Below are 26,331 nucleotides of genomic sequence, written 5' to 3'. Positions count from 1 at the left end.
GTCAAGATTGAGAGAAGCACGCCATTAGGTACTGATTTGTAAAGGTATGTAATAATTTAATTTCTCTAAATATTTTGAATAGAGTTACTTAGTGAAAACTTGCATTATGATTTGTAATAAGCTTGCCTGGTATTTTACCCCATCCCTTTAAGGCATTTTCAGCTATTTAAGTATTATTCGTGGTGCAGAGCTGCGCTACGAACGAACGAGCCGCTGCCGCGGCGCATTCAAACTGCATCAAATGAAACCAGCCATACCGCAAAGAAGCGGACAGGTAACAGTGGACTAAAATTATTTGTTTCAGCTTTCGGGATTGCAGAGCAGAGCAGCAGATCTTATGATGTGTTTTACAGGTGGACGCGGGCTGCGGATGATAAATTATTAACAGTGCAAGAAGATAATTTACCTTCATAACGTAAAAGAAATCTTGCTGTGCGCAGTTCTGGTCTGGCAAACATTATAGTAAAAAGATATTTTTCTCTGATAATAGTCTCATGTTCTCGTGTTAGTCGTGGTACTTATTGGTGTTTTACTGTTAACAAAAATCCACTGCAAAATTTTGATGTTGAACAAACATTGCGTACTGTAACATCAGTATTGATAACGAAATAATTTTCTGTAACCTTTTCAATAACTGTAAAGTAAGGGAGATATGTTGAACTTTACAGCGAGTTACAGTAACGAAACAAGTTCCCTTAATAGAAAACCAGATCCAGAATAATAAGAACATAATATATTTTGTTTTGTTGAAAATTAATGATCCAAAGAAAGTCACAGCACAGCATCCCTGAAAAGTATTTCAGGGCTCTTTTCGTAGCAACATATTTTACCTCATATATTAGTTGTTACGCGAGGAATAACAAAGCAGAGAGCAAGCGAAACCTTTTTCTCTCCACCATTCCTTTTATTCCTTCCTTCAATAAAGAGTGCCTCCTCAATGTCCAATTCAGTTCCGTTTTCTCTTTCTGATGACTTTCAGGACTTGTTCTGAAATACAAAATTTTTAAAGTACAGTTAAACGAAGTTTCTGGTTAAATAAATTACTCATTGTAACTGAAACTTTCTTGCGCCATCCACTCCTGCCGCGGCTCCCTCCGCCGTCCACTCCTGCCGCGGCTCGCTCCGCCGTCCACTCCTGCCACGGCTCGCTCCGCCGTCCACTCCTGTTGCGGCTCGCTCCGCCGTCCACTCCTGCCGCGGGCCGCTCCACTGTCCACTCCTGCCGCAGCTCCCTCCGCCGTCCACTCCTGCCGCGGCTCGCTCCGCCATCCACTCCTGCCGCAGCTCCCTCCACCGTCCACTCCTGCCGCGGCTCGCTCCGCCGTCCACTCCTGCCGCGGCTCGCTCCGCCGTCCACTCCTGCCGCGGCTCGCTCCGCCGTCCACTCCTGCCGCGGCTCCCTCCGCCGTCCACTCCTGCCGCGTCTCGCTCCGCCGTCCACTCCTGCCGCGGCTCGCTCCGCCGTCCATTCCTGCCGCGGCTCGCTCCGCCGTCCACTCCTGCCGCGGCTACCTCCGCTGTCCACTCCTGCTGCGGCTCGCTCCGCCTTCCACTCCTGCCGCGGGCCGCTCCGCCGTCCACTCCTGCCGCAGCTCCCTCCGCCGTCCACTCCTGCCGCGGCTCGCTCCGCCATCCACTCCTGCCGCGGCTCCCTCCGCCGTCCACTCCTGCTGCGGCTCGCTCCGCCGTCCACTCCTGCCACGGCTCGCTCCGCCGTCCACTCCTGCCGCGGCTCCCTCCGCCGTCCACTCCTGCCGCGGCTCCCTCCGCCGTCCACTCCTGCCGCGGCTCGCTCCGCCGTCCACTCCTGCCGCGGCTCGCTCCGCCGTCCACACCTGCCGCAGCTCCCTCCGCCGTCCACTCCTGCCGCGGCTCCCTCCGCCGTCCACTCCTGCCGCGGCTCGCTCCGCCGTCCACTCCTGCCGCGGCTCCCTCCGCCGTCCTCTCCTGCTGCGGCTCGCTCCGCCGTCCACTCCTGCCGCGGGCCGCTCCGCCGTCCACTCCTGCCGCAGCTCCCTCCGCCGTCCACTCCTGCCGCGGCTCGCTCCGCCGTCCACTCCTGCCGCAGGCCGCTCCGCCGTCCACTCCTGCCGCAGCTCCCTCCGCCGTCCACTCCTGCTGCGGCTCGCTCCGCCGTCCACTCCTGCCGTGGGCCGCTCTGCCGTCCACTCCTGCCGCAGCTCCCTCCGCCGTCCACTCCTGCCGCGGCTCCCTCCACCGTCCACTCCTGCCGCGGCTCGCTCCGCCGTCCACTCCTGCCGCGGCTCGCTCCGCCGTCCACTCCTGCCGCGGCTCCCTCCGCCGTCCACTCCTGCTGCGGCTCCCTCCGCCGTCCACTCCTGCCGCGGGCCGCTCCGCCGTCCACTCCTGCCGCGGCTCCCTCCGCCATCCACTCCTGCCGCAGCTCCCTCCGCCATCCACTCCTGCCGCAGCTCCCTCCGCCGTCCACTCCTGGCGCAGCTCCCTCCGCCGTCCACTCCTGCTGCGGCTCGCTCCGCCGTCCACTCCTGCCGCGGCTCGCTCCGCCGTCCACTCCTGCTGCGGATCGCTCCGCCGTCCACTCCTGCCACGGCTCCCACCGCCGTCCACTCCTGCCGCGGCTCGCTCCGCCGTCCACTCCTGCCGCGGCTCGCTCCGCCGTCCATTCCTGCCGCGGCTCCCTCCGCCGTCCACTCCTGCTGCGGCTCGCTCCGCCGTCCACTCCTGCCGCGGGCCACTCCGCCGTCCACTCCTGCCGCAGCTCCCTCCGCTGTCCACTCCTGCCGCGGCTCGCTCCGCCATCCACTCCTGCCGCAGCTCCCTCCGCCGTCCACTCCTGCCGCGGCTCGCTCCGCCGTCCACTCCTGCCGCGGCTCCCTCCGCCGTCCACTCCTGCTGCGGCTCGCTCCGCCGTCCACTCCTGCCGTGGGCCGCTCCGCCGTCCACTCCTGCCACAGCTCCCTCCGCCGTCCACTCCTGCCGCGGGCCGCTCCGCCGTCCACTCCTGCCGCAGCTCCCTCCGCCGTCCACTCCTTCCGCGGCTCGCTCCGCCATCCACTCCTGCCGCAGCTCCCTCCGCCGTCCACTCCTGCCGCGGCTCGCTCCGCCGTCCACTCCTGCGGCGGCTCGCTCCGCCGTCCACTCCTGCCGCGGCTCGCTCCGCCGTCCACTCCTGCCGCGGCTCGCTCCGCCGTCCACTCCTGCCGCGGCTCCCTCCGCCATCCACTCCTGCTGCGGCTCGCTCCGCCGTCCACTCCTGCCACGGGCCGCTCCGCCGTCCACTCCTGCCGCAGCTCCCTCCGCCGTCCACTCCTGCTGCGGCTCGCTCCGCCATCCTCTCCTGCCGCAGCTCCCTCCGCCGTCCACTCCTGCCGCGGCTCGCACTGCCGTCCACTCCTGCCGCGGCTCGCTCCGCCGTCCACTCCTGCCGCGGGCCGCTCCGCCGTCCACTCCTGCCGCAGCTCCCTCCGCCGTCCACTCCTGCCGCGGCTCGCTCCGCCATCCACTCCTGCCGCAGCTCCCTCCGCCATCCACTCCTGCCGCGGCTCGCTCCGCCGCCCACTCCTGCCGCGGGCCGCTCCGCCGTCCACTCCTGCCGCAGCTCCCTCCGCCGTCCACTCCTGCTGCGGCTCGCTCCGCCATCCACTCCTGCCGCAGCTCCCTCCGCCGTCCACTCCTGCCGCGGCTCGCTCCGCCGTCCACTCCTGCCGCGGCTCGCTCCGCCTTCCACTCCTGCCGCGGCTCCCTCCGCCGTCCACTCCTGCGTCGGCTCGCTCCGCTGTCCACTCCTGCCGCGGGCCGCTCCGCCGTCCACTCCTGCCGCAGCTCCCTCCACCGTCCACTCCTGCCGCGGCTCGCTCCGCCATCCACTCCTGCCGCAGCTCCCTCCGCCGTCCACTCCTGCCGCGGCTCCCTCCGCCGTCCACTCCTGCCGCAGCTCGCTCCGCCGTCCACTCCTGCCACGGCTCGCTCCGCCGTCCACTCCTGCCGCGGCTCCCTCCGCCGTCCACTCCTGCCGCGGCTCGCTCCGCCGTCCACTCCTGCCGCGGCTCGCTCCGCCGTCCACTCCTGCCGCGGCTCCCTCCGCCGTCCACTCCTGCCGCGGATCCCTCCGCCGTCCACTCCTGTGGCGGCTCGCTCAGGCGGGCCCGCAGTGGTGCGGGCCGAGCACAGTCGCCTCCGCACTCTTTCCTCACTCGAGCTGCTCTGCCTCCCGTCTGCGACACAGACTCTATATGCGCAAAGATAAGCAGCGGCACAGCTACTGCCATTTCGTCGTTGCTATCGATACAGGGGAGTAAAGTTCCAGCAATTGACTGTAATTGCATTACAATTAGTATCTACTGTATACTGTGGGAAACATACTGAAGCGCCAAAGAAACGTCTATAGGCATACATATTCGAATACAGAGACATGTAAACAGGCAGAACACGGCGCTGCGGTCGGCAACGCCTGGATAAGACAACAAGTGTCTGGCGCAGTTGTCAGACCGCTTACTGCTGCTACAGCGGCAGCTTATGAAGATGTAACTGAGTCTGAACGTGGCGTTATACTCGGCTGACGAGGGTACACCCACTCGCGTACCCTCGTTGGCTGCAGGGTGCAAAGCTTTACATCTCGTCTCGGGCCGCCGACACCGACACTGGACTGTTGACGACTGCGAACAATTTACCCGATCGGACGAGTGTCGTTTCAACCTGTATCGAGCGGATGGAAGTGTACGGGTATGGAGACAACCTCACGAATGCGTGGATCCTTCATGTCAGCGGACGACTGTTCGTGCTGGTCGATGCTCTCTAATGGTATGGACGTGTGCAGTTGGCGTGATATGGGACCCCTGTAACGTCTAGATACGACTGTGACAGGTGAAACGTACGTAAGCATGCTGTCTGATCACCTGCATACATTCATGTCCATTGTGCATTCCGACGGACTCTGGCAATTCCAGGAGAACAATGCGACAGCCCACACGTCCAAAATTGGTACAGAGTGGCTCCAGGAACACTCTTCTGAGTTTAAACATATTCGTTGACCACGAAACTCCCTAGACATGGACATTATTGAGCGTATCTGGGACTCCTTCCAAAGTGCTGTTCAGAAGAGATCTCCACTCCCTCGTACTCTAACCGATATATCGACAGTCCTGCAGGATTCATGACGTCAGTTGCCTCCAGCACTACTTCAGACGTTAGGCGAGTTGCGGCTCTTCTGCGTGCTCGCCGCAGCCCTACATGATATGAGGCAGGTGTACCTGTTTCTTTGGCTCTTCAGTGTTGTATGGCAAGTCATAACCTTCGGGTCTTTGAACAAGGTACGCTTACAGGTCAGTATCGTTGTGTCACTGCACTTCTTTCCCGTGCCTGACTTTTCAGCGCTGCATTCGGACCTGACTTTATTTTTGCGGATGACAATGCGTGACCGCACGGAACAACTCAATCGGCGGAGCTGGACTGTATATGTTAAACTGCGATATAGTCGCTAAGAAAGGTGCTTCTAACAAATACGAGCTACACTTTTTTTACTTGTGACCTATCGAATTTAGAGCAGGTGTACACCAAAGAAATTTCCTATGTACACATCTGTAGATTTGCAAAGACTTATCTTGCATTTATTTCTCTGCATTCATAGTGAGAATTATATATATATACAGCGTGTTACAAAAAGGTACGGCCAAACTTTCAGGAAACATTCCTCACACACAAAGAAAGAAAATATGTTATATGGGCATGTGTCCGGAAACGCTTACTTTCCATGTTAGAGCTCATTTTATTACTTCAAATCACATTAATCTGGAATAGAACACACAGCAACAGAGCGTACCAGCGCGACTTGAAACACTTTGTTACAGCAAATGTTCAAAATGTCCTCCGTTAGCGAGGATACGTGCATCCACCCTCCGTCGCACGGAATCCCTGATGCCCTGATGCAGCCCTGGAGAATGGCGTATTGTTTCACAGCTGTGCACAATACGAGCACGAAGAGTCTCTACATTTGGTACCGGGGTTGCGTAGACGAGAGCTTTCAAATGCCTCCATAAATGAAAGTCAAGAGGGTTGAAGTCAGGAGAGCGTGGAGGCCACGGAATTGGTCCGCCTCTACCAATCCGTCGGTCACCGAATCTGTTGTGGAGAAGCGTACGAACACTTCGACTGAAATGTGCAGGAGCTCCATCGTGCACGAACCACATGTTGTGTCGTACTTGTAAAGGCACGTGTTCTAGCAGCACAGGTAGAGTATGCGGTATGAAATCGTGGCGGTGAATCGAGGAAGTACAGTACATAATGACGAAACTAAAATGAGCTCTGACATGGAAATTAAGCGTTTCCGAACACATGTCCACATACCATCTTTTCTTTATTTGTGTGTGAGGAATGTTTCCTGAAAGTTTGGCCGTACCTTTTAGTAGTAATTGAATAACACCCAATAGAGAGAAGGAAAAGTAATCTAGAAACCTTTGGGTCCAAACTATACTGCAGAAGGGACACCCGTATCAGTTGCATGTTGCCTATCTAAGTGCTTCTAAGGGCAACAAAAATATTGTCGTCAATATTTCGCGTAACTATAAACCGAATCGAAAAATTTAAAATACAGGGCTATTACAAATGATTGAAGCGATTTCATAAATTCACTGTAGCTCCATTCATTGACATATGGTCACGACACACTACAGATACGTAGAAAAAGTCATAAAGTTTTGTTCGGCTGAAGCCGCACTTCAGGTTTCTGCCGTCAGAGCGCTCGAGAGCGCAGTGAGACAAAACGGCGACAGGAGCCGAGAAAGCGTATGTCGTGCTTGAAATGCACTCACATCAGTCAGTCATAACAGTGCAACGACACTTCAGTACGAAGTTCAACAAAGATCCACCAACTGCTAACTCCATTCGGCGATGGTATGCACAGTGTAAAGCTTCTGGATGCCTCTGTAAGGGGAAATCAACGGGTCGGCCTGAAGTGAGCGAAGAAACGGTTGAACGCGTGCGGGCAAGTTTCACGCGTAGCCCGCGTAAAATTGGCTCATGCCAGAACTGGAGACCCACAGCGCCGACTTGATCTTTCAACAGGATGGTGCTCCACCGCACTTCTATCATGATGTTCGGCATTTCTTAAACAGGAGATTGGAAAACCGATGGATCGGTCGTGGTGGAGATCATGAACAGCAATTCATGTCATGGCCTCCACGCTCTCCCGACTTAACCCCATGAGATTTCTTTCTGTGGGGTTATGTGAAAGGTTCAGTGTTTAAACCTCCTCTACCAAGAAACGTGCCAGAACTGCGAGCTCGCATCAATGATGCTTTCGAACTCATTGATGGGGACATGCTGTGCCGAGTGTGGGAGGAACTTGATTATCGGCTTGATGTCTGCCGAATCACTAAAGGGGCACATATCGATCATTTGTGAATGCCTAAAAAAACTTTTTGAGTTTTTGTATGTGTGTGCAAAGCATTGTGAAAATATCTCAAATAATAAAGTTACTGTAGAGCTGTGAAATCGCTTCAATCATTTGTAATAACCCTGTACTGCCAGTATCTACTCGCTAAGGGGTACAAAGTTGTGTTGAACGTTTAACACAGTAGAAGGAGTGTCACAGTTGTAAACTGTCTCAGTGTTTTGAGACAGTGTAGCCGGCAGCGCGCAAATACCCACAGCTCCTCCATCGACGCCGCCGGCCCAGCCGCAGTGCTAACGCCGCTTCCCGTCACACCGCACAGCTTCAGTGCTGTGGAGCTCAGCCAGCCCTCGCGTGGGTGGCCGGACCGGGCAGCCGAGTGCTTTGGGCAGTCGGTGTGCAGTCAGCCCTGCTGAGGCAAACCGAGGAGCTTCTCCACTGAGAAGTAGCGGCTCCGGAAACTGGCAGAGGTCGGGGGTGTGTGCTGTGTGGTATGGACAGCAACGACGCCACGGCTTAGGTGCAAGTTATTAAGTGACCACAGACACCGACGACAGCGCAGTCTGGCCGGAGCGGGAGAGGTCTACGAGCTCCGCTACAGATTTCCGCGCATTTGATGACGGGCAGACGGCCGGGACACTTCGCTTCAGCTTCGCACCTCAATACTGATGTTACAGTACGCAATGTTTGTTCAACATCAAAATTTTGCAGTGGATTTCTGTCAAGAGTGAAACACCAATAAGTACCACCACTAACACGAGAACATGAGACTACTATCAGAGAAAAATATGTTTTTACTATAATGTTTGCCAGACCAGAACTGCGCACAGCAAGATTTCTTTTACGTTATGAAGGTAAATTATCTTCTTGCACTGTTAATAATATATCATCCGCAGCCCGCGTCCACCTGTAAAACCCATCATAAGATATGCTGCTCTGCAATCGCGAAAGCTGAAACAAATAATTTTAGTCCACTGTTACCTGTCCGCTTCTTTGCGGTATGGCTGGTTTCATTTGATGCAGTTTGAATGCGGCGCGGCAGCGGCTCGTTCGTTCGTAGCGCAGCTCTGCACCACGAATAATACTTAAATAGGTGAAAATGCCTTAAAGGGATGGGGTAAAATACCAGGCAAGCTTATTACAAATCATAAGCAACGTTAAGTGTTACTCTTGATTGCTAAAGTAAAGGTGGTTTTAATTCACACTGCAGTACCGAGAGATTTTCATTTTTTCCTGCTGCTACCCCCCGCGCTGCCTTCCAGGAGGGATACAGAACAGACAAAAATCATTCATCTGAAAAAGACGAAGTCATTTAAATAATTAGCTGTTGTTGTAGAACTTTTAGTATGTTCCTGATACTGACTTGCTGATTTATTTATTGTATGATCATTAACTGATTGTGAATATTTTATAACTTAACAATATAGGAAACTACTAATATTGTTTTCTTTCATAATAATTTAAAACAATTTTAATGGGAATTTTAGTGACTGCGAGAGTAGGGGGATTTTTGTTAGTGGTTTTCTGGTGGATTTTGCATTTGAAAGTGATAAGGAGCTCATTTTGGCAACATTGGTCGAATCTTAATTTGTTGCTCAAGCCGAGAGCATGTGTCATCAGAATGTCGCTGCGAGAAACGCCGTTCCGAGTCGTAACAGAATGTGTCGCGCCCCAAACCTGTTTCCGCGGCATTTCCTATACTGCACGTCTTTGTTATTAATTGCTGGTTTATCTTTTTCTGAAGAACTGCAAACCTGTGAACTGAGGAGAAGTGTAATTACGACGAAGAGTTGACGAAACATTTAGCTTCCTTGAGTGATCGATTATGGAAAATTTTGTCGCTTATATCATTTGTCAGTGACGAATGCGGTAGCTACTTTCTGTCGGGATGAACGACGACTTTTGCGATTCGCTCTCCACTCGCTGCGTGCGAGTTTCAGCCGCTGTCGCAGGACAGCGAGTCGTTATCGCAGCACGTGAAGAAACCGATGGTCGACCGCCACACGGCGTGTGTGATTGCAAACGTGATAATTACGAAGCCTGAAGGTGATATTTTTTATATGTCCTCCGTTACTACACCGACAGCTACTGAACTGTTTCTATACGTGGACAGAGTCCATAATAAAGCACACGTCATCAGATGTGGGAAGGTGGAACTGTTATGCAAACACGACGCCACAAGTGATTAGTGGAAGGCAGTACCATTTTCCAGTAAAGGACACGATACGTAACTTCATTTGGGAAAAAAGATAACTTTTGCGAGTTTGTCTGTGGATGCATAAGTGTAAATGTGACTTTATGTAGCGTAATCACAGTTACGTGCGGGCCACCGACGTAATTTATCGTTTACAAGTTTACTCGCTCATTACCGTGCTAAATGTAAAGTCTGACTGCTACCGTTTTCATTTACGCCAGAAAAGAGCCATTACTCGCGAGAGAGTTAAACTGCCGACATTTCGGAGCGCTAGCAGCGGCAGCGATAAAGCTCTGTGGGCTGCAGGAGACGGAGGAATAGCAGGAAGATAAATTCTACATCACTGATATGTCAAGGTGCGATTAGATGTGTTCAGAGTCAATGCAGTGTCATTATGCGAAACCGAAGACGCTTTCACGATTCTGTGTAATCCGTGCTTTCGTTGGAGAAGTATCGGAACATAAGCCGAAGTATGATGTTTCGGTGGGTTCTGTCTCACTTTTGGCTCACTAGCTCACCCACTCCGCTCGCTATTTCGCCAAAACTTAGCCAGAACCTACCGAAACGTCCTACAATACCATCGTTTTCACGCCTAACTCACTCAATTTCTCATCTTGGAGAACGTAAGAAAATGATGGTGAGCTACAGTAAATGACTCGGTGAACGTAAGAAAAAAAGTGCAAAACACCTGCTATGGAACGCTTTCCACTTCGTCCTCCACTGAGCTTCAGGCCTCTGCCTTCTGTACGTCACCGCATCACGGAGACCCGCCTCTGAGTTAACAGAGTGCTCGAGAGTGAGCCGAAATAAGCCAACACCCACCAGAATTTCTTATAAAAGGAGAATATGACAATACATTCCATGCCTAAAATATTCCTAATTCTTTCTTCTTCACCAGCGATAGGATTTTTATCAACTCCTGATTTTTTATGTTGTTTGAGTGGTTTCTTCAATACAGTTCTACCACATTCACAAGTAACTTCAATTTTCTGATGTTCGTTTCTACATTCTATACACATTCTACAATATCCTCCTTTCCTATATTCATCCTTGTAAAATTCACCAACGTTCTTTTTCTCTAGACACATACCACATTGCTTTAGCTGTTCCATTTAAAGAATATAGAATTCAATAGGAAGAAAATAAATAAAATGAATTGGTGAACGAGAGTAAAACGACTCACTTGCGTGGGTGAACGTAAGAAAAAACTGGAAATGGGCGCGCACCCGAGCCCGGCGGGACTCTGACCGACACCCCCGGGATAAAAAGGCCGTCCAACAGTGTTAGTGACGTCACACTAAGCGGCCCATAGCCGACGCAGCAGTCCACGGACACCTCCGTACAGACGCGCCTGGTGCTAACGACCTTCTGTCCGTCAGACAGAAAGGAGCCAACTGTAATTCGAACCAAAGACCAAATTATATATATTCTTGTAAACAGCATAAAGGTTCATAACGAAATACCGATTACATATACAGGCAGGAATAAGTTTAATCGATTGAGGAACTTTGCCACTATCTTATAATTGTCAGAACACTATTTAGCTTTAAAACTCGCATACAGGTGGTGACAAATGCCAACTGACAGCAGGACTTAACATTTTCAAGCTATTACACTGAAAGTAAATTATCTTAAGCACTGTCATTCATAGCAAAACCCTCACAACTTTCGTTTACAATAAGGTAACAAGAGTTCGCTTTATCTCATAAAACACATGACTATTGTGAATTTACTCACATGTTCACGGTGACAGCCCTTTTCAAGAACTTTTACAAGTGTATCCCCAGTAATAAAGAATGGAAACAAAAGATAGATATCAAATATTCTCCTTTAACATAGACATAACTGAACACAAGATTCTGTCTTGCACTGTGATACTAAGGGACTGCTCTTTCCTTTAAGAAAAGCCTGACAATTTGAAGTTCACTCTGCTATTGAAGATACACTTCTTGAAACAATAGTAAAAATGTTATGAAAGGTAAGGAAATGAAAAACAACCAAGTGCATTACATGTAAGAATGTGAGCAAAAGGCTGAGGCTCTCTTTACTTACCATTTTCAATCTCTCTACAGCTTATTTCCTTTTCCACGTAGAAATCACCAACTGCAAGTCTCATTATTGCTGTCTGTTACTAACAAAGTGCTTTTCTGTTTAGAAAACCTGACAATTTGATGTTCATTCTGGTACTGAAGATAAACACTATTCCTGCCCGTATATATATTTGATATTTCGTTATGAACCTTTATGCTGTTTACAAGAATATATATAATTTGGTCTTTGGTTCGAATTATAGTTCGCTCCTTTCTGTACGACGGACAGAAGATCGTTAGCATGAGGCGCGTCTGTACGGAGGTGTCCGTGGACTGCTGCGTCGGCTATGGGCCGCTTAGTGTGACGTCACTGTCTGACGGTGCCCGGCTGCCCGCAGCGGGCTCTGCCGCCCAGCCGCCCACCCACCTCGGCCTCCTGTGCAGCCTGTGGGCGGCAGCTGGTGCAGATGGTCAGCTGCTGGCGGCAGGCGCTGGCGCCTTCCTCTCGCCGGGACTCGACCACTGGACGCCGAAAGCGAACGACAGTTGCGTTGCCTGGCCACGGCAATACCGATGGCTATTCAGCTTTGCCCCACAGGGCGAGTTAGCAGCATTCCTAAAGTGTATACAGGGTGGTCCATAAATAGTGACTGGGCCAAATATCTCAAGAAATAAGCATCAGACGAAAAAAAACTACAAAGAACGAAACTCGTCTAGCTTGAAGGGGGAAACCAGATGGCGCTGCCATAGGTCAAACGGATATCGACTGCGTATTTTTAAATAGGATCCCCCGTTTCTTCTTACATACTCGTGTAGTACATAAATAAATATTAATGTTTTAGTTGGACCATTTCTTTCACTTTGTGATAGATGGCACTGTAATAGTCACAAACGTATAAGTACGTGGTATCACGTAACATTCCGCCAGTGCGGACGGTATTTGCTTCGTGATACATTACCCGTGTTAAAATCGACCGTTTACCAATTGCGGAAAAGGTCGATATCGTGTTGATGCATGGCTATTGTGATCAAAATACCCAACGGGCGTGTGCTATGTATGCTGCTCGGTATCCTGGACGACATCATCCAAGTGTCCGGACCGTTCGCCGGGTAGTTACGTTATTTAAGGAAACGGGAAGTGTTCAGCCACGTGTGAAACGTCAACCACGACCTGCAGCAAATGATGAGGCCCAAGTAGGTGTTTTAGCTGCTGTTACGTCTAATCCGCACGTCAGTAGCAGACAAGTTGCGCGAGAATCGGGAATCTAAATAACGTCAGTGTTGAGAATGCTACATCAACATCGATTGCACCCGTACCATAGTTCTATGCACTGGGAATTGCATCGCGACGACTTTGAACGTCGTGTACAGTTCTGCCACTGGGCATAAGAGAAATTACGGGACGATGACAGATTTTTTGGACGCGTTCTATTTAGCGAGGAAATGTCATTCACCGACAGCGGTAACGTAAACCGGCATAATATCCACTGTAAGACGTGTATATTTCTATTGTCTATTGTCAAACCACAATTCATGAAAAATGTTTATATTTTATTAATAGGATTAAGTAGGAATAGTTAATATTTGTCATGCTGGAAATAATTGTGGTACCAGGGAATGTCTGCAACAAAGTGTTGTTGGCAAGAGAGACCGCACATTGATATAACTTCAAAAAGGGTGGGAAAGACCGCGCAGAGATACATTTTGTAATGGTAGCAGGGAATTGTCTGCACCAGAAAGCATTGTTGGCGGGAGAGACCGAACTTTATTGTTCGTAGGAAGTCAGTAGTAAGTGAGATGTGAAGCGAGTCGGTAGCAGGTCTGAAGCGAGAGGTTGAGAGGAGCGGTGTGCCTGCCAGCCACCAGCTGTGATTTACAAGAGATTATAAACGGATGTACAGAAAAACCAGCTAACTAGTATCATAAGAGGAACTAACATTATTAAATTATTTTTTTGAGAAACTCAAGACTACTGAAGGTATGTTTGCGCAATGCTAGTGGTAAGATTATTGTAAAAAGTAAGTCCCATTTGAACGTTTGTAAAATCATTTCATTCAGAATATAATTAATTCTTGCCAGCAATATTCCATTACTGTTCATAATCCATCCCAAAAACCATCGACGTAAAACTTTGCAAAAATTTACTGTTGTCATGAAAAAGTTTAACTATGAATTGCATAACTTCAGTCAAATTAATTAAAGAATAACGTCAGCTTTGCCATTAAAGAATAACGTCAGCTTCGGTAATACATACAGCCAGTTATTATGACAGCCCACCAGCAGCTAATGGAATGTAGTAAAACACAGTAAGTATATTCATGTCTCAGTTCGATGTAGCAGTCAGATGGCGATCCAGCAACAGTAAAAAAGGTAAGGAACAGTTTTGGTTTATTGCAGGTAACGACTGAGGGCCACGACGACGACACATTCTATGTTTCGTCGAAATAATCAGAAAATCAGTTTTAATAAGCAGCATTTAAATTTGTATGCGAAGATTGAGAAAGAGAATTAATTTCAAAGGGAAGATTTCATTTGTTTATTAAGCAAGAGATAGAAATCCTAAGGGAAGGTTTCATAGGTTATTGTAGAAGGGAAGGTTGCGTAACAAAAAAAAAGGGATATAGACGAGACGGGAAGGTTTCACTGGGCGACATCAAATCAGTAAGACTCTCTAGTGAATCTACTGTGGAAATGAATATACTGACTCTGACAATTGTATGAATAAGCTGGTGTTAAGTGGTGCAACGCTTATACTAAACTGTACACCTTTAATTCACAGCTCTATTTATTCTGCGTTGAAAAGTGTTTGTTCAGTGTTGAATCCGCTTTAAACAGTGATATATTTTGTTGCGTGTGCTAATTATAGACAATGTCCTGCAGAATAATTACTCGTTCTCAAAGTGATAAAAGTGTAGAAAATACTGACGAGAAATTCTTTTCACGAATAGACGGAAATAATACGTGTGAAAAACCCGACAGTGAAACGTTAGCTGAAGAGACATTCGAGAGTAGTAATAATATGGAATCTTTTGACGAACAATCCACTTCAGAAATGCCGACTGATGTTGAGACATTAGTGCAAAATAATTTGTTTTTAAATACAACAGACGCTACACAGCCACAAATTACACGTAGCAGACATAATAGTTACAGTAACGAAACCACTATAATGCAATCAAACAGTGTGACTCCATTACGTGCCGAAACAGATTCAAACGGTACACAGCTACACAATCTGCGTAACAGATACCACAGTTTTATTGACAAAAATTCCGAAACCGCGGAAGAGGTGACACGATTACTATCGCCTGAGGATGTTCAAATGAACACAGACGTACAACCTTTAACAAAGAATGCAAATACACACAGAAGTCAATCCGATACGGATCCAATAATGGCATTTTTGCTACTAATGAGACAAGACATGAATCAAAACTTTAATAGAAGGGCACAAGAATCAGCAGACCTAAAAATCGAAATCAAGGTAGTCGTTGAAAAATGTTCACAAGCAAACCAAGAATTACATGCCAAGATTCAAGAAATAACAGATAAACAAGAAGCATTCGCAGTTAGCATACGAGAAACAATGACAGAGAACTTTTATAAACAAAACGCTCACATTGATGAACGTCTTAACAATCACACAAAAACTGTTTGATACGTCACCGTAAACTGGTGCGATCCCAGGATAAAGAACGAAAAGACCTATTACAAACAATTACTAAACAGCGACAGGACGACAAAAAGAAAGTATTTGCTCAGGGAAAAACTTACGTGGACAATCACATACACTCGATTTCGGAAGAAATCGAAATGGTTAAGGAGACAAATATTCAAATGCAAGAGAGGCTCACGGAAATCCAATCACACATAAATCCAGAATATTGGGGATAAATTAACAGAAGAAGTCCAGACACTAACTGACAAAATATAACACATAGAAATCAATCAAGACCCAGAAAATTTGAAAGCAGATTTTAAGAAAGTAGCCAAAAGTAATCGTAAATTACGAAACGAACTGACAGAAAAGATCAACAAACTCACTACAAGAATAGACCTGTTACATACAGCAATGGCAGTAAATCAGATGACACTACACCAGTCTCAGTTCAACAGATTTCTAATAGTAAAGATACGCAAATTACAAATGTGCAACAAACAATCGCAGACCTAGAATCATATAATAATTTGTTACATCAGAAAATCAATTCTTTACAGCAAGGGATAGCTGACACACAAGAAACAACTGCAAACAATCAATTCCAACAGGACACACACCATTACGACATGCCTCAGATGCACAATACATATAATATAGGTATTCAGAGAGTAAGAGATCTTAACCAGGCAGAAATATATATAAATTCATATTCACAACATTACTAAAGTAATTACACACAAAGACATGACAGTTTCAACCACAAGCATTTCCTTTCAGTGAGAAAGTTTAAAACATTTAAAAACGACAGGACGCAAATACAACCACTGGACTGGATCCAACAATTCAATGCGGCACTCCCACCACCGCGGCCAGTTCAACATAAGCTGGAATTTGTTATCAGTTTTCTTGAAGGGGAACCAACGAGAAGAATGCGACCAATTGCTAGACAGTGTTTTTCAGTAGAAGCATTCCAGGAAGCATTTCTAGCAGCATATTGGTCAGATACCACACAGAGTAGCATTAAAGATATGCTAATTAGTCTGCTAGAAAGTAGTAGTCTCGAAATTTGACAATCACACAATTTTTCGAGTATATGTCTGAAGAAAACCAATACCTCAATGAGCCATACAATCTGCGTTAATACAGCTGTGTATTTCAAAACTCCCCATAGCATTAAAAGTGTCATTATTAACAGGCCAGCAAAAGGACAGCGTGTACACATTTAGAGACATCCTGAAATTGCTAGAGGCACACCAGGCAGATTATGCGTTTGTTAATAAGAACTTTTCACGACATAACGCAAACCAGACAAACAATGCTAAATTTGAGCAAACACGAATTGGCAATAACAATCATAATAAACGCTTTTGCAGCACAAATGAAAACTTAAATCGAGAATACACACAGGGATTTAAATAAACAGCAGTATAACAACAATGTACATTACAATTCAAGACAGCAACAAAGCTATCCAAATAACACAACACATATACGACAGGAAATACCAATCCGGTCAAACTTTCACATGACTCATCGCCTAGAAAATGCGTCAGGTGCAAGCAATTACACGGGGCCCCCGCAAAATACACAAAAAGGACGAAGACAGCCTTTTCAGAGAAACACGTGTGCATCGCCGTATAACCACAGTTATAACGACAGAAGGAGAGAAAACGAACACTGACCGCAAAGGACATTCTACAATGATAATTTTCATAGATATTCAAACAGTGCACAACAACCAAGTCATCGTATGAATGTACCAGACACAATATTTCATCCGCCACCTACCGCTAATAATGAAAACGGTAGAACAGTGCAACTCAAAGAAAACACACAAGACTCCCCGACAGAAAATGAAATGTCAGAACATTTATGACTAGAGATAGCCTGTGATGAATCTCTAAATGACGACACTAGGGATAAGGACAGAGAAAAGGTAACGATAGAGAATGCCATTACATTGGACGACGTGCAAGACACATTGTTACACGAAAAACTGATCATGCAGAAAACTATATGCCACCCAATAATCCAGATAAATTGAAAGTCACAAAATTGATTCAGGCCTTCCAATGTGCGTAATTAACAAATACACATTTAACAGATGCAATAGAAATAATGAGTACCCAGTTTTCCCGTTACACAGAACTAAAGTTAAGGGAGCATTTCCAGAAAAAGGCATTAAAGTCAAAAGACAGACACAATTAACATTTGTTTTTGCAGGGCAAACTTTCCACAGCAATTGTTGGATGGTTCCACATTTAACAACTGATGTAATGTTAGGAATGAATTTTCTCGTACAGTACAACGCAAAGATTGACTTTAAATCGTCATACCTAACATCACAGAAGGAAGACAGTGAAGTGGTAGTGAGATTCCAAAACACAGTATCCTCAGAAGAAAAAATATGCACAGGATCGAGATTATTGCAGATTCTAAAGATAACGATTGTTATCTCACACTATACACGAATACACATAATAACGACATGGCACAGGAACAGGTGTATAATGTATTAGAGACAATTACACGCAAGGTTGGAGACAGTATAGCAAAAGACGACACAGAACGCACAGAATTAGAAAATAATCTTGTGCAACATAAAACAGTTTTTAACAATGTTCCAGGACCTATGACAGGTTTTATGTACGAATTTCAGGTGAAACCACACGTGACTTTCAAAGCAAAACACTATCCAATCCCGCATATATACACAGAAGCAGTTAAGAAAGAGTTACAAGCAATGATTGATCAGGGTATAATTGAACAAGCAGAAAGCCAATATACAAATACATTACACATCGTTGAAAAGAAGGATGGATCACTCCATTTAGTTATAGATTCACGTCAGGTTAATAAAACAATCATTACAGAAACTGACCGACCATAGATGTTAGAAGAGTCACTGCAAAAGTTTCATGGCGCCTCTAAACATACCACCCTCGATCTCAAATCAGGATTTTGGCAAATCCAGTTGCATCCAAATTGCCGAAAGTATACGGCATTCCTTTGCTTTGGTGAATGTTACCAATTTTGTAAACTTCCGTTTGGACTAACGATTTCGTTTGCAGCCTTTATAAGAGGCATGAATACAATTCTCCCACAGGATCTTAAAAACAAAATTACTACATATGTAGATGACATTCTAATCGCAGCAGAAAACTGGGAACAGCACAATCACACCCATCCACAATTACTGAATACATTCGAGCAGAACGGTGCAACTATAAACCTCCATAAATCTGAATTTGGAAAAGCCTCAATAAAATTTCTAGGTCATATCATTTCACAAACAAGTATTGCACCAGACTCTGACAAATTGCAAGCATTGAAAGATATCGACATGCCAACAAATAAGAAGGAACTTCAGACCTTTTTAGGCCTTATTAATTATTTTAGAAAATTCATTCATTATAAAGCATTAGACACATCCTTGCTATACCAGCTCACAAGTAAAAACACAATTTGGTCATGGAATGAAGGCGCTGAAGCTGAATTCGAGAATTTGAAAGAAGCGTTACTAAGGGCACCTTTGTTATCACATCCTGATGCAACACAAAATATTTCCATTGCAACAGATAGTTCAACTACAGCACTAGGAGTACATATTTTCCAGGAAGTAGAGGAGGAAGGTAAGACAATCGTTAAACATATTGCGTTTGCAAGCATGATACTTTCTCCAGCAGAGCGCAATTATTCTGTAGCAGAATTAGAGATGCTATGCGTAGTATGGGCATTGAAGAGATTCCGTCATTATCTATATGGAAGACACACCACAGTATATACCGATCACTGAGCAATCCAGTTTTTATTATCAGCAAAACTTACGTATGATAGATTAAGCCGTTGGAAATTATATCTACAAAAGTTCGACTTTACTATTGTACACATTCCAGGCACGCAGAATATTGTTGCCGACGCACTATCGAGATCTATTCACCATAAACGACTAGAGAAAGAAAATACCTTCTGCCACAACAACCATAGTATTATGTATATCAAACAAGTAGCTTTAGAAAACTTTATATCATCAGCATTACAGGACATAGAGAGAGAACAGCAGAAAGATGAAACACTAAAAGAGATTGTAACGGTTTGGCGCGACAAGAGCAACGCAAAAATCAGACATAATTACACTATACATCAAAATATTCGGTTTATTCGCTCATACCCAGACGGCAACAATTGGCTTTTACGCATTCCAGAAGGGATCAGAAACTAATTGATATGGTATACGCACCTAAGCTATGCACATTACGGAGCTAGGAAATGCTTTCTAATTATTCGATAAAATTGTCACTTCAACAGTATGGAAAAACACATTCGGAAAGTTATAGCATACTACAAGATATGTCATAAAGCTAAATCATCTACAGTATCACATATTCCACCACTGTATCCCATCATACCGGTTAAGTTAAGACAAATGGCAGCAGTAGATCTTTTCGGTCAAAGCCCCAGAACAAGTAAAGGTTATAGTTATATTCTAGTAGCTGTAGAACTGACATCCAAATTTGTAACATTTTCTCCACTAAGGAAAGCAACAGCTAGATCAGTATCAAGAGCATTTGTAAGAGATTTTCTATCAATAGTAAGACATGTGCGGAAGGTTATTTCAGATAACGGACTGCAGTTTAGGTCAGACATATGGAAACAAATGTTAGAGAGTAAGAAAATAACACCAATTTACATATCAAGATATCACTGTTCTTCTAACCTGTGAGAAAGAATAATGAAAGAGATCGGGAAACTATGTAGAATTTATTGCCACAGAAAGCATACAACATGGGGCGAATACATATCACGGTTTCAGGAAGTAATAAATGCAATACCTAATGAGTCAACGATGCTCTCACCAACTGTAATACTGATGAATAAAGACCCACCGAATAAACTTACTGAAATGATTACTTTTCCAAAGAAGCGTAGACTTCATTGCGAAATAATAGACATGGCACTAGCGAACATTAAACGAGCTGCAGATCGTTGGAACAGACAGCAGAAGCAGGTAAGTAGATTACGCAAGTACGAGATTGGTGATAAGGTACTAGTCCGTATCCATTATCTGTCACATAAAGGGAAGAACCGATGCAGAAAATTTGAACTTCTATATGCAGGACAGTACAGAATTCGAAATATTCCGCACGTTAATGTAGTACACATTGAGACACTCAGGAAAAAAAATCGAGAGGAAACCATCATATGTCAAACATAAAGAAATTCTTAATATAGAAAAACCTTCTTGCAGGGATACATATAGACAGAGCATATCAATGAGCTTTTTGAGACATTCCAGCAAGCCCGAACACAATGAGCTACTAATGGGTTATTTGCGTGCACAACAGGTCACCTCGATTCGACCGCAGATAAATACACTGAACATCAGTAGCAGTCTTAGAAGCGCTCTCGCAGGACATTTATTTCACATTATGTAAGGTAAGTGAAGCAATTAACGGGACTACCTTAAATGTAAATGTATAACACGTTCAAATGATTTTCATATAGTAGTAGCAATTAGACATATTCTTTAACCCGTGCATGCAACATTGTTGTCATAATTCACCAAAATAAACGTAGTTTTAATTATAATATTATGAGTATTGAATATGGAGAAATGTGGATAAATGCTTTACAGGTCATGCTGAGAGCTGACGCGATTTTCCAGATGTAGAGAGATGTTGAAGTCATGCTGTGCGCTGACGATTATTAACCATGAATATTTTATTATAGATTAGATTAGATTAGATTAGATTTACTTGCATTCCAATTGATCCGTAGTGAGGAGGTCCTCCAGGATGTGGAACATGTCAGAAAAACAACAATACATGACAAATATTTACAACTAAAACAAATAAGCTAATGTACCATTCCACAGGTCCCAAGTGGAATGATAGTCATTTTTTAATGAACATTAAGAGTCATTTTACAAATACTAATGCACTGAATTAAAAATAAAAAAGTTTTTTATTTATTTATAAGGCAATAAACATGTAATACAACTACTGTAATACTTATTTACAATAAACACATTACTGCACTGAAATGGTGCAGAAGTTAGATTATACTTACACACACACACACACACACACACACACACACACACACACAAATTTTCAGTGAACACATTACTGCACTGAAATTGTGCAGAAGTTATATTGTACTTATATACAAATCAGTTGGTTTTACTAAGAAATTCATCAATGGAGTAGAAGGAGTTGGCCACCAATAAATCCTTTAGGCTTCTCTTAAACTGAATTTCATTGGTTGTTAAGCTTTTTATGGCTGCTGGCAAGTTATTGAAAATGTGTGTTCCTGAATAATGCACACCTTTTTGTACAAGACTAAGTGACTTTAAATCCTTGTGAAGATTATTCTTATTTCTAGTATTGATTCCATGAATTGAGCTGTTGGTTTGAAAAAGTGATATATTTTTAATGACAAATTTCATTAAGGAATAAATATATTGGGAAGCTGTAGTTAGTATCCCTAGTTCCCTAAACAGGCTTCTGCAGGATGTTCTTGAGTTCACACCACATATAATTCTTACTGCACGTTTTTGTGCCTGGAAAACTTTAGCTTGGCTTGATGAATTACCCCAGAAAATAATCCCATATGACATTATGGAATGAAAGTAAGCATAGTATGCCAGCTTTTTCATTTTTATATCCCCTATGTCTGACAAAATTCGCATTGCACACAGAGATTTGTTAAGACGCTTCAGCAGTTCTGTGGTGTGCTCCTCCCAGTTGAATTTATTATCAAGCTGTAATCCCAAGAATTTAACACCGTCCACTTCTTCTATCTTCTTGTCATCATATGTTAGACATATACTCTTGGGACACCCCTTACAAGTTCTGAACTGCATGTAGTGTGTTTTTTCAAAGTTTAGTGACAAAGAATTGGCTAGGAACCAGTGATTAATGTCCACAAATATTTTATTGGCTGATCTTTCTAAGACTACACTTGATTTGCTATTTATTGCAATGTTTGTATCATCAGCAAACAAAACAAACTTGGCATCTGGTAATGTTACTGATGAAAGGTCATTGATATACACAAGAAAAAGTAAGGGCCCCAAAATGGAACCTTGTGGGACCCCACATGTAATTAGTTCCCAGTTGGATGATGCCTGATAGCTTGATACATGTCTCTTTCCTAATAACACCCTTTGTTTCCTGCCAGAGATATAAGATTTGAACCATTTTGCAGCATTTCCTGTTACACTATAATATTCTAGTTTACTTAAAAGGATATTGTGATTTACACAGTCAAATGCCTTTGACAGATCACAAAATATACCAGTTGCCTGCAATTTTTTATCTAATGAATTAAGTACATTTTCACTGTAAGTGTAGATAGCCTTCTCAATATCAGAACCTTTTAGAAATCCAAACTGTGACTTTGACAGTATGTTATTTGAGATAAGATGGTTATAAAGACGACTGTACATTACTTTTTCGAAAATTTTTGAGAATGCTGGCAACAGTGAAATTGGACGGAAATTTGATGCTATTTCTTTATCTCCCTTCTTAAACAGTGGCTTAACTTCAGCATATTTCAGCCATTCAGGAAATATTCCACTGATAAACGACTGGTTACACAGATAGCTTAATATGTTACTTAGCTCAGAATCACATTCTTTAATTAACTTTGTTGATATTTCATCATACCCACTAGATGTTTTTGATTTTAAAGATTTTATGATGGACATTATTTCTGTTGGGGTAGTGAGGGTCAAATTCATATTATGGAAGGTACTTGAAATGTCTGGTCTAAGGTAATCCATAGCAGCATCTACCGAACCTGACAACCCCATCTTTTCAGTAACAGTTATAAAATGTTTGTTAAAAAGTTCTGCAACACTATACACATCTGTCACCAATGCATCATTTACTCTTAATGCTATTTGTTCCTCTTCATGTCTGGTTCTACCGGTCTCCTCCTTCACTATATCCCATATTGTCTTTATTTTGTTATCTGATATGACTATCTTTTCCTTGTAATATATTTGCTTTGACATCCGTATTACAGTCTTTAATATTTTACAGTATTTCTTATAATGTGCTATAGCATCAACATTGGAAATGTTTCGGATTGACAGATACAGTTTTCTTTTTGTTTTACAAGATACCCCTATTCCTCGAGTAATCCATGGCTTCTTTGTAGACTTTGCTCTAACCTTGGTAAGTTTTGGGGGAAAGCAGTGTTCAAGTAAGGTAAGCACTTTATTAGCAAAAATGTTATATTTTTCATTCATGCCATGAGCACTGTAAACATCAGTCCAGTGAATGTCTCTGAGGAGTGTCCTAAAATAATCAATTTTTGGCTTACTGATTACCCTCTTGAGCTCAGATTTAACAGATTTTATATCCTGTTCAGTATTAACATTTAACATAAGGAACTGCATGTCATGGTCTGAGAGGCCATTGACTATTGGTTTTGTAATATAATTTTGTTCATTTGACTTTTCTATAAAGATATTATCAATGGCTGTTTGTGAGCAAGTGGCTATCCTAGTGGGGAACTTTACTGTGGGAATTAAGTTGAATGATAGTGTTACTAACTCAAATAAGTTCTTATTGGGAGAGTCTTTAAGGAAATCTACATTGAAATCACCAGCAACCACTATTTCTTTGTTTTTGGTTGTTAAATGGGCCAGTACAGCTTCAAGGTGGTTTACAAACAGATTAAAGTTACCTGCAGGTGCTCGATATACACTTAATATTATGAAAGATTTTTTGTGAAAATCTAATTCTGTTGCACATGCTTTCATATGCTGTTCTAGGCAAAATTTATGAATGTCTATGTTCTTAAATTTATGACAGTTCCTGACGAATGTGGCAACTCCTCCTTTCTCCATTTCTGATCTACAAAAGTGAGATGCTAACCTAAACCCTGTAACACTTAAAAGTTCTATACCAGTGGTCACATGATGTTCAGAAAGGCAGATTATGTCAGCTGGGTTTGAAGACTCTAATTCATCTATGCAGAAAGTTAATTCATTAATTTTATTTCTCAGTCCTCGAATATTTTGATGCAATAAAGATAGCTGACATTTCACATTGACTGAGTTAAAATTGGGTGGAGTTAAAATATCTGCTGACAGTTGAAAATTCTTAACCAATGGCTGTTTATGTTGATGTAATAAGCTGGAATTATGGTTTTTGATTTCTTTCTCAAACTGAAGGTAATACAGAGAGATATTGAAGTCATGCCGTGTGCTGATGATTATTAACAATGAATATTTTATTATAGGTAATACAGAGAGATGACACGAGGTACAGAGGAGAGAGGACAATGAAGATGTTAGTATGTAAGGAATATAATTTAGTAATGGTTTATTTTGATAACATGTGACACAGCACAGCGCAGCACTACGGATGGAGAAACCACATTAAATTGCTTACTATATGTACTTTGCTATTCGAAAAATTCTTTTCTGCATTGAACATGATATCTTTTACAACAGATACATACATAGGAAAAACAGATCACACCAAATGTCAGCATACCAATTCGCACTCTGCGTAAAATACGAATGTTTTCTCTTAAATAACAATGACGATGTGTGCTACAGAACTCAAACATAATATATAGTCGACTGACAATATGACTTCTAACTGACGAACACATTACCGAACATGCTGAAGTCACAGAAAGTGACATAGTTTGACAAAATGTACTTTCATATTTCAAAAACTGTGAATTCACTACCTGTGAAGTAATATAAGTGTCTTTATGTAATTATTTATATGAGCACCAGATTATGATTTATTTAGTGGAAATGTATCTGCTAAAGTCACATAAAGTGACATAGTTTGTATAAAGCTACTTGTCTATTTTATTTAAAATGTTGATGCCTAAATGTACTACTAAATTCCATTTAGAGGAATGTTTGTTTATGTTATTCACTGTCACGTAATGTCATATGTACTGTAGGCTGAATTCACTGCAGATGGAAAATGTGTTTCTTATGTAATTGTTTAAAATGATAAACTTTTTCTACAGTCACACAAGGTGACATATTTTGTCCTTCTGAACGTAAAATAAGAATACGGTAAAGATAATTTTTATGAGCACAGAGAAAAGAGATGATGTAAAATTTGGTAATAATGGTATCAACCATATCCGTGAACCTTTTGACACAATGATTATACCTGTACTTTAATTCCTGTGCATCCCCATGGCTATGGAGCACAAACAAAGTGAATAGTGAACCACGTTGCTTCAACCTACGATGTTTTCTATGAGGTGTCGGCATACCAAGATGCACACCACAGTCATGATTTACGTCAATAGGTGCTTGCATACCAAGATGCACACCATCACTACTACTGGACAATTGGAGTTGGAACTCGTACCTGATGTAGCTGCGGCAACTCATGAATTACGTAACTTAAGTCAAATTAATTAAAGAATAACGTCAGCTTTGCTATTAAAGAATAACGTCAGCTTTTCTAATAAAGGTTTTTCACTTTCCGAACGATTCTGTTCATCGGATCGCTTTTTAACTTGCGATACACAGGATCAGCTAGTAGTTGTTCCATCTTCCTGTGATAATCCAGAGCGTCCAAAAACAACAGTAGCATTCCCCTTATCCGATTTTGCTACAACGATGCTTTCGTTTCTCATGAGTTCAATCAGAGATTTCTTTCCTGCACCGATATGTTGCTTTTCGGAGGTTTCGATTTCCGTAGAACTCTCGACACATCCTGTCTTACTTCTTCGGCCTGCACCTTCGGAAGACGAAACAAGGATGCTTCGACGGCAGTTACGATTTCTTCAACAGGTATTCTCTTCGGTGTAGTTGCGAAATTCAGAGCGGGAATATTAGCCTATGACTATGGCCCACCAATGGTAGCCATATGAATTTTAACCAATACTATGACTTCTGAAGCACGAACGCCAGAAAACTCCCCCTTTACAAGTGGACGCGACACTCGTCTCTGACAGTGTTCCGGCAGTAGTGGACACCAAAAGACCCTGAGGAAGAACCCAACATAGGTTTCGAAAAGTCGAACATTACAGAAGAAACATGACGCGGCCTAATAACCCGGAAGATTTTAACTTCAGTGAC

General features: G+C 44.0%; 1 protein-coding gene across 1 annotated transcript; it reads right to left on the bottom strand.

The window, feature by feature from the left end:
• Window positions 1–1,508: 1,508 nt before the first annotated feature.
• Window positions 1,509–11,679, bottom strand: LOC126108339 (uncharacterized transmembrane protein DDB_G0289901-like). The gene is made up of 2 exons (XM_049913555.1): window positions 11,616–11,679; window positions 1,509–4,075 (listed from the first exon to the last, which is right to left on the bottom strand). Exons 1-2 carry the CDS (start codon window positions 11,677–11,679, stop codon window positions 1,509–1,511), a joined length of 2,631 nt encoding a protein of 876 aa, XP_049769512.1.
• Window positions 11,680–26,331: the final 14,652 nt, after the last annotated feature.

Source organism: Schistocerca cancellata, chromosome 11, assembly GCF_023864275.1.
Source record: "Schistocerca cancellata isolate TAMUIC-IGC-003103 chromosome 11, iqSchCanc2.1, whole genome shotgun sequence".
NCBI lineage: Eukaryota > Metazoa > Arthropoda > Insecta > Orthoptera > Acrididae > Schistocerca > Schistocerca cancellata.
The sequence above is the reverse complement of the archived record's forward strand: the minus strand, read 5'-3'. Positions and strand labels throughout refer to the sequence as shown.

Excerpts from the sequence above, each read along its gene's own strand:
- LOC126108339 (XM_049913555.1), bottom strand. The coding sequence starts at position 11,679 with ATGAGACTTGCAGTTGGTGATTTCTACGTGGAAAAGGAAATAAGCTGT. Across the intron at positions 4,076-11,615 it reads CTGTAGAGAGATTGAAAATG|GAGTGGACGGCGGAGGGAGC; the intron begins GTAAGTAAAGAG and ends GATCCGCGGCAG.